General features: G+C 40.5%; 1 protein-coding gene across 1 annotated transcript; it reads right to left on the reverse strand.

Moving 5' to 3' along the window:
• Positions 1–813: 813 nt before the first annotated feature.
• On the reverse strand, positions 814–15,774 carry RSBN1L (round spermatid basic protein 1 like). The gene is made up of 5 exons (XM_010726371.3): positions 15,040–15,774; positions 14,688–14,830; positions 11,266–11,433; positions 6,180–6,288; positions 814–6,091 (listed from the first exon to the last, which is right to left on the reverse strand). The coding sequence occupies exons 1-5, from the start codon at positions 15,133–15,135 to the stop codon at positions 5,408–5,410; spliced, it is 1,200 nt and encodes a 399-aa protein (XP_010724673.1). The 5' UTR covers positions 15,136–15,774; the 3' UTR covers positions 814–5,407.
• Between the last annotated feature and the right edge of the window lie 39 nt (positions 15,775–15,813).

The following is a 15,813-nucleotide window of genomic DNA, read 5'->3' on the forward strand; positions in this document are numbered from 1 at the left end:
CAGAATGCAACTGAAAGGTTTTCTATTCTGAAATGAAACATTGTTGGTCATATCCTGATGACTGATATATATTATATAGATAATATATATATATATTGATAGCATATATATGGTGATAAATATTCTACATCATTTATTTCTATTCAGATCATTCATACAAGCTTGAACACTTCAGCATGCATTATAGATGAGTATCTACTTTTGTCAGATTCAGGAAAATAAATACTCAATGCACATGTGTAAAAGACCATGAGACTAAATTTTTCCATTACGTATTTCTATTGCTTTTCTTGATTTGTCAGCATCGTAGAGTAGCATGAAGTTCTCTGTTCTTGTACTTGGAAGGTACAGTTGTGCAACATACATCCCAAACTTGAACCTGAACACTTTAAGAATGTGCATACATGCATTCCAAATGTACTGCTTGGCACGGATGACAACATTCAAAATAAGATAGCACAGGACTGAGTTACAGGATGACTTAAGAGATGAAAGCAGTACTATTTCTGACAAATACACACGTAATACAGAAGCAAAATCTTTATCTCAGGGAAATTTTCACATTTGCCCAATAGAAAAGTGGTCTAATTGACAAGGTTTTCTCCTTGGGACTCTGTGGAGTGCCTTTCTCAGCTAACAGCCTGACAACGCAACCAGATTTAAAAAACAAAAATTCCATGGAAATCAGCCCTTAAAACACAAGCCTAACCTCTGCGACACACCACATTCTCATTCAGGTGAAATGGAAATCAGTTGGTAGAAGGAAACATATTGAAATAGTTATTGAAAAATAAAACTTGATAAAAATAGAACTTCAATCTGCTCCTTTAATCACCGCATCAGAATATCACATCCATACACCAAATGTTGAAGGAGTATTTAGGACGAATGACCTCATCAGAAAGCTGTCTATCAGCGTGACCAGAACACAAGGCAACCGGTGGTTCCCTGGCACTTAAGTACAGAACAGCTCTAAAGCAGAAGCAATAACAGCATCACAGTACAAAGGAACACAGCGGCCCGAATCTGATACACGAGACTGGGAGAGTCCACATTCCGATGACTCTAACAGAACTAGCAACCTAGATACCATGAAGTTAATCACTGCTTCTGGGTGAGAAGCTGCACACACAGCAGAATTGTTTCTATTTATTTTTTTTTTTTTTTAAAAAATGAAATGAGTGACCAATGGGAGTCATAGGTTTCCAAGTGTTCACGTGTGCAGGAAACTCAGCAGGATTGGCACAAAACATCAGCATTACCTATTACACAGTTCTTAAAGTGCGTTTCATCCACCTAAAAAGGACCAAACAAACAAGCAGTAGCAAGGACTCACAACCCAGGAAAGCATTTTTAACAGCGTCTCACAGCAATCAGAAGTCATCCTTCCCATTTTTCACTCGTACACATTCACAGTCAGGTCAAAGGCGCTGGCTGCCTGCAAATGAACTCAGCTTCGTTTGACCATCACAAAAATGAATGCAATTACAGCTGAGAAGCCTGCAAAGATGTCTTACGCCATTTGATCAGAATTAGTACAGCTTTCATCAATAGGGTCAGGTGGTAACCCCTCTCACAACGGGTCTTGGTCCCGTGAGCATAAAGAAAGCATGGATTTTTTTCATCAATTCATCATTCTTATTCACATGCACATATTAGAAAATGGTCATTTTTAAACAAAGAATATTTTCCTTATGTTTCCTGGAAGACTTCTTCAATGTTCCAAGTCCATAACATTCTGCCAATCTGTTTCCACAGCAGTCAACCGTTTCACGTTTCCATTCCCTACGTTATTTGCAATGCCAATGTATTTACTGCGCACGTGTATTTTTACTTAAAAATCAATTTTATTCATCACCAAGGAATTCTTTCACAGATGAATACTTAAATCATCACCCTCTGAAATAATACTTTATTTCTAATACTAGATAGAATTAATATTTCCATTAAAGTATTGAAATATTCACTATAGTAACAAGGAAGGGGAAATCTGCATGCCAGCAGTACCTGTAATGAAAAGGCTGTTTTGGAGTCAATTTGCAGGCATCGGAGGGCTGGGGGTGACACAACACCAGTAACACCTGTACGTAACACATGAAGCCAGCTGCCAGTGAGATGCAAAAGCTCCAGTAATCGTAACAAAAACAGTAACTACCATGTTGAGAGCTATTGGTAGGGTCAGTAACAACGCAGCTCTTTGCTACCCACAAAAACGGTACAGGATCTACGGAAACATCTCTGAGGTTCTGCACATGGTGTCATTAGCTGGGACAGCACGGCAAACACATGGATGTGACCACCACTGCAGTACAGGCACTGTGCCTCGCATGGATTTTTCCCATCTGCAGAAGAACATGGGCCAAAAGAGAACACCAGAGATTTCAGCCAAAGCAACAGAAAAAACTGAAATCCGGAGGGAGGAAAAAAGCAACAAGCAAAGTCTGGTGTCAGTGCATCGCAGGGCAGGAAAGATTTATTGCTGGAGCAAAAGTCCGGATGTGAAGCTGATGTATGCAACAGGAGCAGAGGATATCGCATAGGACCACTTGACACCAAGATTTTTGTCAGACTAATGAACAACTTGGGAGCTGAAATTCTCAGAAATTGTCCTCCCTCTTGAAAAGCAACCATATCAAGATGAATACACCACAGGTAGAGGACAAATTTGGTTTTCAAAGCTAGCCAAGTGTATCCCACTGCAGCTGGTCGATGCAAACCCTGTGCACATTTGAGTACAATGGCAGTTCCGACAGCCATTGGTTGTGTACTGTTCGTGTTCTCTCTTCGAGCCCTGCCTAACAGTCAAAATCTAATTTCTCTCAAAAATAAACAGTGCATAAAAATTCTAAGAACTGCTGCTACTTCTCTCTCAGAATTCTGAAAGTGACAAAAAAATGGGTTTAAAACGTGGGCAGTTAAGAAGCAAAATGTCAGAATGAAGACATACCTGAGCAGAAGTTTGAGAGCACACCAGCCAAGACCACTGAGCAGGCTTTCAAGTGGAAAAAAGTTCTATTGTAAGTATAACGTCGTATTTGCTACTCTATTTTCAAATATTGATTTCTTCAGTCTAGAGAGGACCCACAGTACAGAAAATAGTCTGCCATCAAGGGGGAGGGTGATGTAACTGAAATCCAACAGGAAAAAAATTGAATGCTCAGCAAACGGATCAACAGAATACAAATGAGATTCAAAGGGGGAAAAGAAAAAAAAAAAGCTGCATCTGTCAAGGCTGGCTGGTTCTCGTAAAGCTGGAGCTGCCTACTAATGGATTTGAAAAGCTGAGTGCTGGGTAGAAGCTACAACCTGCAGCTCCTCCCTGCTCTCTGATGGCTGGCACAAAGAAAAGGAATGGAAGGCTACAGAACGGCGTGTGTTCGCAAAGCCAGGAGATTATGGGTGGAAATTTCCAGATTGTTCAGAGAACACAATGGGAACTGAGAGCACATTTCTATCACAAAGGCTCAAATCCTTACATGAACCAATTAACACCTCAAATCTGAGTATGCAGGAGTCGTAACTTACCACGTCACACATGAACCATTTGCTTATGGAGTGAGGGGAAGCGAGATCCCTGAGGCTGCAAAACTGGTAGTCATCTTTTAACCAGAAGTCATGAAAATAGCAATTAGATTTCGCCACATCCAAGAGATTCATGATTCTATTGCTTCTCTAATACATAATTATGGCTACGTAAGAGTAACGTTTAGCAATTCAAATGCTGATTTAATTAATAATTCCTCAACAGACCTATTGTAGATTTAAACACATTAGGGCACACAACAGGTAAATGGCTGATTTCAGTGCCAGGCATAAGTACAAAGTAACAATTTTAACAACCTAGGAGCAAGAAACATTTGCACCAAAAGGCCCTCGGGTAGTTGAACTAGACAACACCTGGGAAAGAAAACAACATATTGTTCTATTGCTACAATTGAAGCCAAAGTGATCACTAAGCACATCAAAGGTCTTGATTTGTGCCTCTGAGGATGTGTAATTTTCAAGAAGCCATAGGGAAAAAAATTCCCCCAAAAAACCTGGAGACTTTAGGGCTTCAGAAATAACAACAGGCCTAGAATCTCAAGTTTTAAATATTTAGTTGAAGGACAGGCTGCAGGGCAGGTTACTGCTGTTTGTAGCTACCTGAAAAAGAAACAGCGTTCAGATGTGTTTGAACTACACAGCAACACATTACACACAAATAAGTTAAATTACAGTGTTTGCCATTACCACATCAGACGCTAGCTAGCCTTGTAACCTCTTCTCTCAGAACATAGGTTAGGAAAACTACAGAGTTCCACAAAGTAGAGAGAGGTGAACAGTCAAACTTGGAAACCACTATCATTTTCCTGATGAAGCAATTGTTACTTCTAACCTGGGACTCCAGGAATCTTCCTACCAGACACATTGGCCAGTCTATCTGTACTGCCTTGCACTATCAGCACCTGGAGCAATCCTAATCCAAATTTGCCTCAGTGAGCGTCAGGCCACCGCTCAAGCTATACTGGCTTCAGTTTGAGTAACCTCTTAAATAAAACATTCTTTGTTCTAATTTAGTCAGATAACCGATATGAGCTTTGTTTCTAAAACGTGGAAAGGAATATATGAACTGTGGCTTATGCAGGGGGAGGAGATGAGCACAAAAGGAGTTTGCCACCCTGCCCGGCTCAGCTACACAGAGGCCGGCAGCGCTCCTGGAGCCCACTGGTGTCCAACCTCCTGACACAGGAAGGCTGCGGGTAACGTTTGTTCCGCATTAACATCTGATGACAGGGTTTGGAGGGCGCCTTTAATGAGCAGCTGTGCAGGGAGGACTGATTTTGCATTCTGACTTAATCTTGGCTGACAAAGAATGCCTCCGCTCTACCTCAGTTTGCTGCAGCTCCTCGCTCCGCAACGGAGTGAGGGCATCCTATGCCTTAGTGCAGGTAGGAACAGAACCATTGACAGAGGCAGTTTAACTGAATTATTTTTTGCAGACCCAAAATAAAACCAATCTGTTATTATGAACCTTTATTAAGCGGCTCACGTTTCAGTATAAATCACACTAAAAAGATTTTTAAAAAAGATATTTACACTACAGTGCTGACACATTTAAAATGAAAAAATTGGTATAAATAAGCTCTATGGAAAAGCCTGGAATTGTCAAAAAGAATTCTGGCTCATCTTACAAAAAATATATATGTTAAATGTCAGCTCTACTCTAAAACCTACAACTCAAAATTATTTAAAGACTTCTTTATGTTAAACCTGCAGTGTTTACAGTGCATCTGGCCCTAAGTGCTTTGATACTTCACAGTTATGGACAGGCACTGAGGAATGTTACAAAGCTACATAACTATCTTCTGTAACAGATGCGAAGGCAAGTCACAAACTCGCCTCACAGAACTTATGAATCTTTACATTATTACATCATTAAGTTTAAAAAGGAATTTAAAACAATATATACAAATTTAGCACAAAAATCATCCTCTCTTTGTCCATGCAGTTTTGGATATGAACTATGTTGTCTCGTATCATCCGGATGTACGTGACTGCCGGGGCACAACTTGCCTTGTAAGTCCTTGCTGCCAGGTTCAAATTTGGAACCCATTTCCAACTTAAACGCCGTCAATTCAACCTGATCCAATCTAGTCTGAACATTCTGGCCCCTGCTGTCATGGGGTGCCACAGTCTTTTCAGCAAGATCAACATTCATGGGTTCTTCTTTAATTCGGTGAGATGCAATAGGTTCGTGTTTTATTGGCATAAATTCCTGCTGCAGAACGTCTGAAAGTTTGGCGTCTTCGGAGGTATTTTTGCTTATTGTACAAATCCTGCTGTCAGTCTGAAGTCCCATAACCGAAGACTTGGGGTCTGCAGAGGTCCCTGCTTCGAGAGTGCCTGCATTTTGAGAAGCTTCTTCTTCCGAATGATACAGCTTGAGCCGGATGTGCCACGCCAAGCTGCACACCGCTGAAACTGTTTTGAACTGGTGCACAACATTCCTCGGGATAAAATAGATGTCGTTATCAAATAACTGAATTCTGGCATATCGAATGCCTTCCCTTCGCAGCTGATTCAGTTTTGCATCGTCAACCCACTGGACACACTGGAGGGAAAAAGAGGGAAAAAAATTAAGGGTGAAAACTTTGAGGTCTTGCAGAGGACAATTAATTAATGGGTCACAGTGTGCTTACCTGTGAGAGTGGAGGCTCATGCAAGTCCAACTGCATGCGCTGAACTACCTCTAAGAAGTCCTCAGCATGAAAACAAATTACATCTTTGGTTATTCGAGGCTGCTCAGACCTACAGGAAGGCAAGAATGCAAGAATTGCACGGTCAGAGGCTGAAACTAACATGGTAAAGAGAATAATAAAGGAAATCTGCAAAGGATAAAGGAAATCATCTAAATATAAACTCAGGAATTCTAACATAGACCACATTTCAGAGAATAAAAGCTGACTAAAGTTCAAGGATGCTGATTAAATGAATTATCTTAGTTTTTCATTTTTTAAACAAGTGCTAGTATAAGAAGCAATGAAAAGTCAAAGCTCCATACTTTTACTGACTTCCATCAGCCTCGCAAAGACAGGTGGTCCAGATATGTCAGGGTTACTCTGCCAACACTTTTTAGTGTGGTACACCCATCAGGTACCTCAAAGCACACCATAACACTAGGGAGACTGCTGCCAGCACTGCTCGGTATCTCAGCCTTACAGACCCTGTTCAGACTTGAGAATAAAGCTGGTTCTAATTCATCTGCCACAACGCCAGAGAGCAGCAAGCACCAGCATCCTTCACAGCATCCCCTGAAAACACACCAGTGCCTGTACTAACTAGACAGCTACAGAGGAGCAAGATCTGAATTATGGCTTCCCTGAGTACTCAAACTGTTACAGGAATTCACCTCGTGTCCCACAGCACCTCTCTGAAAGAAACACCATTTATATAATAATGTCTCCAAAGGAATTATCTAGAATTAGTTAACAAATGCCACGACAGCTACAATCCTTACCACTTCCTAATCTAAAATTAAATTCAGTTCTTCTACATAAACACATAAAACTAAGCTTTGCATGTGGTTTTGAGGGATTTATTCCCCTCCTCCCCCAACAAAAAAAAGGTTTTAAGAAACATCTGTTGATGAGATGCCCTTTGCATCTGGCTGCCATGCAGGCACAGCACAGCGGCCGCATGTCCCTGGGGAGCTGGGTGCCCTCCTCCTCCCAGCTGGGCCACGCGTGGGATCTGCTCCCTAAGGCAGAACAGATCCATGCATTTCTGAGCACACCACATAGATTGCTGACCGTGTTTTCAAAGCACAAGAAGATAATTATTTGTGGTTTTTGCATACGTATGGTATTGGTTTTGTCCTAAGAAGCAGGCAGTGATGCAAAGTTTATTGGGCTTTTCAATCTGAAGAGATGCATTCATTTGATTCAGGTCATGACCTCAACAAAGAAAAAAAAAAAAAAAAAAACAGTTTAAGCTGTTTACAGAGAGAGAAAAAAAAGGCTGGTTTAACTACTGGGAAATTTTTTACATCACATATTTTACTCCCAGTTTTATGAAGATTGGGACATCTCACTCCATTTGTTTCTATATCCTCCATTTCTATATCCTCCTGAAGAGGTTTTCAGCACTGAAAGCAGAAAGCTTAGAGGAACCAGCTCTAATTAACAGCATGAAAATACCTGCTGCGTGAATCTACTTTTTATAAGTCAGTTATACAGTTACATTTTTATCTTTTAAAGACATCTAGTACAGTTTACATTAGGAAAGACACATCTGCATTTGGAGCTAATGTCATTTGTAAATTAAGTGAACTCTTAACTCAGATGTACATACAGAGAATATTCACATACTAAAAAGGATTTCAGCCCAAAGCCAAGTTTCCATAGCAGTGTTTACTCAGTGTTTTAAGCATTATGTCAGGACACAGGGCAGTAATTGTAATGTGTTTTTTTTTTTAATCATTACTTTTCTTCTTACCTATATACACAAGCAACAAAATGCATTATCAACTCTGTACTGCAATCGTACCACAAAACATGGCATTTTTCCTGTAAACAGCAAATTGCCAGGGAATTTTTAATTCTGCATTTGCAAACATGATTACTAGCAAAACAACTCTGATATTCTATTTTGTACAATCTGAAGCAAGTGAAATGCTCAGGAAACAGTTCACTTAGATGTCCAAAGAGATTTTCAATCCAATCTATGAGATGCCCTGGCCACAGTGAGCTACCACACTACTACTTCTATAGTTAGACCAAGGGATTGTAAGGCTTCCTGCTTAAATCCTTTAAAAATATCCAAGTAGGCCGACACGTAATTACTACTTTTATCACTTGAGCAGTAACAACAGTTTTACAGTCCTAACAATTTGCAGGAGGAAACGATGTTGCTGCCCCAAAGAAAAAGAAAAAATTTCAATCTCATAACAGCACAATCCCTTCGTAAAGGGATAAGGATATGTTTATTTTCCTTCTCCAAGTTGTTGGCAAGCACAGTCACAAATAAAATTCTTCAAGGTAAGGTAAGCTGTCCATATAAACATTCAGTTGTAGGTATACAAGAGTGCCTTAAATTCTAACACAGATACATTCTGCCCAAGTAGTACCCAACCAAAACAAGCCTGTGTACCACCCCTACTAGTTCTCTGCACATAAAGGAAGATTCTTCTTCAGTATCCTCTGATCACAAAACCCAAGATTAGCATCACAACCACAGCCAGCACTTCCCAAACAATTCAGCAGCTGAGGAAAGCAATTTCTTATGTTTTAAGTGCTTTTCTACAAATGTTCCCCTACAAGCACCAAGCAGCTATCCTTCCATGCTCAATTCAGTCTCACACTAAATACAAACTAACCACTCAGATCAGCAAGTCTAAGAATTACTTTATTTTCTCCTCACGAGAAAGAAAATATTTTAATATATGGTATCTCCTTGTTACAATGTGTGGTTTTATTTCCATCACTCCTGGCATAGCTCCAAGTTTCACTTTTGTTGTCAAATACAGTTTTCAAAATTTCCACACACATTGCTTTGTTTAGTATAAAACCCCTCACAGTTTAAGAGTCAAGGTAAAGATAATAGCTGAAATTATTTTAACGTGTTGCATTAAAGTAATGATGTGTCATTATACAAAAGAAACTAAACAGGGCTTATAAGTACAGCATGGTACCTTTTCAAAACTGTACCGACAGGCAGAAAGAGAAAGAAGTTATCACAGAGGTCAAATCTAGCTTGAAATAAATCATTTTTATTCCATCAATTGTGTTATATTTTTCCCTCCTCTAAGAGAATCACAGAGTCACCAAGGTTGGAAAAGACTTCAGAGATCATCCAGTCCAACCATCCACCTATCACCAATATTTCCCACTAACCCATGGCCCTCAGTGCCACATCTAAACATTTCTCAAATACCTCCAGTGATGGTGACTCCACCACCTCCCTGGGCAGTCTGTGCCACTGCCTCACCACTCTGTCAGAGAAGAGGAATTTCCCAAAATCCAACCTGAATCTCCCTTGCTACAACTTGAGGCTATTCCCTCTCATCTATTGATAGTTATGTGGGAGAAGCAGCCGACCCCCACCTCACCACAATCTCCTTTCAGGCAGTTGTAGAGAGTGATAAGGTCACCCCTGAGCCTCCTCCAGACCTGTACAATCTTACAAATCCTGACTACAGACAATTCTGTTCCCTCAGTCACTCCTGACAAGACCTGTGCTGCAGACCCCTCACAACTTCGTTGCCCTCCACCTCCGGGGCCTCAATATCATTCTTGCAGAGAGAAGCAATTTATTACATATATCAATTCCAATTTTTTCCCCACATTAAAAAGATGCATTTTCAGTCTCTATGTTGAAGTGAAATGCTGATTCTTTCTTCCTCTCCCTTAGGCTGAGGTTTGTTTGGTAGTTCTGCCTATCTCCAGACCACTTTTCAATTTACACATAAATAAGTTTAAAAGGAATTTTAATGGAGGTTGGATAGATTCTCTTTTCCACAAGCTTCAACCTAGAAGAGAAGATGGTGGTTTCATTCTGAAAAGCATAAAAGATGGGAAAACTTACTTGTAGAATATAAATGAAAATGTTATGATATCCAGGAGGAGACGATCTTATTATAGAGGGAAGGATAGGAAGTTCCCGGAGAAATTTAAATCAAATTAAACTCTCCCCAGTTTCTAGGGACAAGTTTGTTTTCTCACATTTTCCTTAATAAAGCTTTGATGCTCTCTCCAGCATTCCCTCATACACACCTCCCTCAGATTTACACAGTAGCTCAACTCTTGCTCTACTACCACTCCTCAATCCTAATTCACTCCAGCTTCTCACAACCAGAACAAGCTGGGATTTTGAAGCTCCACCTGTCAAGAACCTGATGTGGAAGTAAATCATAAATATCAGAGCCAGAAATAAGAACACATTAACTGCTGAGCAATCTAGTTCTCTCCCAGCGGCAATTATTTCCTATCTCAATTAACTCTTGCACTGTAACATAAATCTGCATTATCTCATCCAAAGGGAATTCTGGGCAGGAAGATAGGAAGAGCAAAAGGTGGTTCTATTTAAGAATACAAAGGTAACCTCCAAAACTAAGGTCATTCCCCCAAACCAAGGTCAGAAGTTCCTGAAACAATGATTCTTTGTTCTGGGCGACAGAGCCCACGTGCTTTTGGGGTTTCCTTATTCAGTCAAAATGTAAATAGCTTCTAACAAGATAAATTCGTTTCCTGAATCACACGTGGGAATTTCAGAGAGACACTCAAGACCATCACACAGACTCCAAGAAGATTCTTCTTATGCAATCTACCATTAGTAAGTTAGAGTTATAGCAGCCATGACTTTAAAGCAAAAACAAAACTTTTGCTCATTTCCAGACAACACACAGAATTGCCAAAACGCCTTCACCTGCACCTCTGAAGCAGAAATTCAGCTCAACATGCACATGTTATTTAAACTAAAACAAAAGTGTGAAGTAGTTTTTATATCCAACGTAACTTGATTACAGGAATTCAATCATAGCTACTGAAGTGCTGCTGCAAGGCACCTTTCCAGTTGCAGCCACACTGCAAGCTGTATGCAATCTTTTAAAGGGCAGACAAGCACAGCTGGTGCAAAGAGAGAGAGAAAAAAATCCAGTCATCTACAAAGCATTATTTAAATACCTCTAATGCTAGATTAGCCTATTGAGTGCTCTGTCTTCTGATAATAAATGGAAATTGAGGTAAATATTTTCCAGATGCCTAGCTGAGTAAGTCAGTCAACACATACCACTCTCCACAGTGCACAGCCTTCAACACTCCCACAGCAGCTGTAGTCTGTCGTTCAAAACCTTGTCCTATGTGATCTGCATGGGCTCGTGTCCGGTCTTCAAATAGCATTTCACGTGGTTCACTGGTTCGAGGTAGGTACTGCAAGTTTTTTATTTCATTGGTAGTTCTGTAGAAGAAAAATAATATTGGTGATACAGAGACTTCCCTTAATTATCTAATTTCTACCCACAGCCAACAGGATGGTGAGATTACACAGTCAAATGAGAAAGACAGTAACCCTTACAGCAAACAAAATACGTAACGAGCTAAGCAAAAATCAGAATACCGATGCAAATAAAAAATTAGTCAGGTTCCTAAGTACATTAAAAGGCCCTGATGACTCAGCCTCTCTCACCTACACGCCCTGACAAAGCGCCCAGGAGTTCCATATTTAATGTTAAGCCTGGAAGCCTGGACCTTCAACCTTGCCTGAGCTGTGCTATAAGAGCATTCAGCTTCTACTCGGCTAACAGTGTGTGCAACAGTTTGATAAACACCACAACCGTTCCTCAAGAAGTTTTTACCATTTGTGTTTCCACTGAACAGTTAGAAAACATGCATGCATATTTAATTCCACACTACAAAACTAGGAATAAGAAGTAGAAAGATTATTTCTTCAGAGTTTAATGAACACAGAGGACACAACGCAGAGGTGAACAGAGACACAAGACCTTTTCCTGTATCCAGCCTGAGCTTGCACAAACATTTTTTCAAGAGCTACTTAGAATGCCAGGTTGAAAGTGAATCTAGAGAGTGTGTGATCTACTTTCCCATGCACAACTACAGTAGGTTGCCCAGAGCTGTCGCCAGGCAAGTTCTGAGCATCTCTCAAGGCAGAGACTGCACAAGCTCTGGAGAATCTCTTCCAGGATTCAACTGCCCATACAGTAAAGGGGTTTATTTTGTTGCTCTTATTTTAAATGAAATTTCTTGTAACGTAGCTTGTTATGAATGAGCCATTCCCTCATGTCACCAGGCACTGCTGAAAAATTGTGATTCATCTTCTTTTCCCCCTCCTATCAAATGCTTTTACAACACTGCTGTGATCCCAGCTGAGCCTTCCCTTCACAAGGCTAAATCCCAGCTCTTCCAGTAACCAACTTGCATGTCACCAGATCTGCTCCAGTATGCCCAGGCCTGCCTTGGACTGGTGAGCCCAGAGAAGGGCACAATGCTCCAGATGTGTTACAGTAAGGGCGAAGAATGATCTCCATCAGCATGCTGACAGTACTCCTCATAATCCCATCCAAACAGCTGCTGACCTGCTTTGTTACAAAGGCACAGTGACAGCTTACAGTCAATTTGTCATTCATGAAGACTGGCAAGTATTCATCTATCAGGTTGCTTTTCAGCCAATCAGCCTCCAGCCTGAACTGATGCACACTTCCTCATAGGTGCAAGATCCCAAACTTCCCTCTGCTGACCTCATAAGACCTAGGCTGTCAAGGTCCCTCTGGCTTAGCAGCACAACCCTCCCGTGCATCAATCACTCCTACCAATTCTACACTGTCTGCAGACTTGCTGATGTCCCATCATTAAATAGAATGTTGAACAGAGACTATCCTCCTACTAGACTTCGAGCTGCTGATCACAACCCTTTGAGCACAGAAATTAAGCCAGTTCCTGATTCATTTCATTCTCTGTCTATTCAATTCATTATCTGTCTAGCCTGTCCTTCATTAATTTGAGCGTTAGGAAGTTAGGGCAGACAGGTGTCCAATCTTCCTAAAGCCAAGATAAACAACCCTAGCATCACCCTCCTCCATTACTCCAATCATTTAGTTGTATTGGATGGATTAACAGAATAAAAGGAGTTGGAAGGGACCTGTAATAATCAAATCTAAAATTCTAGGCCTATGTCTGAGAGCATAGTTCAAATGCTTCCTGATCTCTGGCAATTTGGTACCATGACTCCAGCCCTACAGAATCCATGCCAGTGCCTGTGGCCACCACCTTCCTAAAGAACCTTTTCCTACTCCCCATCTTGACCCTCCTTTGACACAGCACCATGCCACTCCCTTGGATTCTTACTGGTATCTCCAAAAAGATCAGCACCTGCCTTTCTACTCCCTGTCATTAGGAAGACCATCAGGTTGATAAGGCATGATTTCCATTTATTAACTGATGCCAGCTACACCCAGTGTATCTATTATTGCCCCTCATGTTTCAAAGTCGCATTCCTTCTAGGGTCAAAGCAAGGTTGACCGGCCTGTAGCTCTCCAGGTCTAGCTTCTTGCCCTTCTGAAAGATTAGAGTGATATCTGCTTTCTCTCAGTTCTCAAGAACATTGGCCAATTGCCATGACCTTTCAAAGACAATCAAGAGCAGCCCTGCAATATGATCAACTCCCACAGCACTTCTGGGTGCATCTTGCCAGGCCCCAGGAGCTTCTGCTTGTCTCATCTGTTTAAAACGTTCCTTAATCCAATCCACCTCCACTGAAGGCAAACAGTCCTCATTCCAGCCCTCCAGTTGTCTTCTAGACCTGGAAATACTGGAGACTAATCTTACCAGTAAAGAGCAGCACAAAGGAAGCAGTGAGTAACCTGCTCTTTGTTTCTCTGTGACCTCTGCCCCATTCAGCAGATTACCTAAATTTTCCCTAGTATTTCTCTTGCTGCACATACACCTGCAGAAGTCCCTCTCATTGCCCTTCACATTCTTTACAGCTTACCAAATTCATCTCCAGATAGACTCGGACTTTACCTGCATCCCCTTCACAGTATACTCCTGAGGCACGTGACCCTGCGTCCATCTTTTGTTTGCTTTCTTTATATACCTGAATCCTGAAGAAGAGTGCTCCAAAGACACCATATAATTTTCAATTTCTGCAGCAGACATCCTCACTCTCAAGCTAGTGCTTATATCCAGTACTACAAGAAAACTTACAAACAGGATTTAAGGCTGGACATCATCTTTCAGATGAGAGAGAAACCCCCATCCTTTGAGGTCTCTGAAGATCCAATCACACTTAAGAGGAATGTCAACACCAGTCTCCAGGCATGCAGCAATAGTTGTATGCCTATTTACATTTCCCTGCAGTTTTCGCCTCACTATATTGTAAATTCATTGCATGGGGAAAATCAGGAATATTCAGATGGTAACCTTAAATTCTTCTTAAAACTCCTGAGAGAACCAGCAGTGCCCTTGGCCAGACAGTAAATAATAAAAATATTTAAAAAATAAACAAAAAAAACACATTATCACCAATCAAAACTACTCTTGTAAAGCAAATCAACTTAAAATTGTATCTTTTGAGATGAACGCTTTCAATAATTTACATTAAGATAACATATAAACTAGCAAAATGTTAGAAATAAAATAAATTTTTAAAGAATGAATAGTAACCAAACACTTATCAAGCAAAATACGTCAACATACCTCTTTCTTTTGAAAGGTGACTTTGGCATGTCAGCCACGGGGATCATCTGCTCTCCTGGACGTACCCACATAATGGGACCGTCATCACTGTCTTTACGACTCTCTAATTTTAAACTAGAAAGTGTTCCCCATGGCAGCGTACACTAATGGGAAATACAAGGCACAATTTTGAAGTGAATTAAAAATATATATATATACACACACATATATTTAAAGTAGTCTTTATCTGTCACAGTGAACACGTTTATTAAGCAACTCAATTATGTAAGTGAACATCACAGCACAATCACTTGATTTTACACTACCAGAGCATCATCCCCCTTCACCCCCTCCTATTCCCTTCTGTCCTTACTTTTAAGAAGGGTGATTCTTCCAACATATCAAGGAATTCAGGAAAGTAATCCCCCACTTCCTCATCAACTGCTCCAACCAGGCTGATCTGTCTCATTGGGCCAGCTCTATACGTACCATGAGAGTATGTTCTTTTTACCTATAAGCAGAATATGACAGTTAAAGTTACACTGAGGTCACTATCACTCCAAGTCCGCATTCAATAAACACTTTTAATCTGTGTTTACATTTTCTGATTGATATCAAGTCCTACATAAACCCTCATTATACCTAAGATTATTAAGAATTCAATTACTACAAAGTCAGCAAAGAGAGAAGCTCCCATTAAAGATGAATTACAGGAAGTACAATTGTCATACAAGTCTGAATGCAAGACTGAGTGAATGTTGTCTTTCAAGAAAATTATATTCTGAAAGCAGTAACTGTGAAAGACTATTCAAGTACAATCTAAGCAGTTAAGTAATAAATAAACATTCTTACCTTGATTACCTGATCTGCATACTTAAGTCTAACCAAATTTTTACCTTTTCTGTAAGTTATGCAACATCCTGAGTTACAGATCATTACATTGTGAGTAGTTCCTCTGCTAATCATCCTCTCCAGCACAGCCACTCTGTGAGTCCATTAACTGGACTAACTCCACAGTAAAGTGAAGGCCCACAAAGGGCTGGTACAGGAAAAGAGAGAATGACAACCACTCATTTGTTTTTCCTGTGCTAAGACTTCTTCCGCTCTCCTCCCACTTTAAAGGCCACAACATTCACCCCAAGCAAAA

This window comes from Meleagris gallopavo, chromosome 1, assembly GCF_000146605.3.
Source record: "Meleagris gallopavo isolate NT-WF06-2002-E0010 breed Aviagen turkey brand Nicholas breeding stock chromosome 1, Turkey_5.1, whole genome shotgun sequence".
In the NCBI taxonomy this organism is placed as follows: domain Eukaryota; kingdom Metazoa; phylum Chordata; class Aves; order Galliformes; family Phasianidae; genus Meleagris; species Meleagris gallopavo.

Coding starts and splice junctions, on each gene's coding strand:
- RSBN1L (XM_010726371.3), bottom strand. CDS start 15,135: ATGAGACAGATCAGCCTGGTTGGAGCAGTTGATGAGGAAGTGGGGGAT. Junction 11,434..14,687: donor TCACCTTTCAAAAGAAAGAG/GTATGTTGACGT, acceptor TTTCTTCTACAG/AACTACCAATGAAATAAAAA. Junction 6,092..6,179: donor ATGAGCCTCCACTCTCACAG/GTAAGCACACTG, acceptor TTTTCCCTCCAG/TGTGTCCAGTGGGTTGACGA.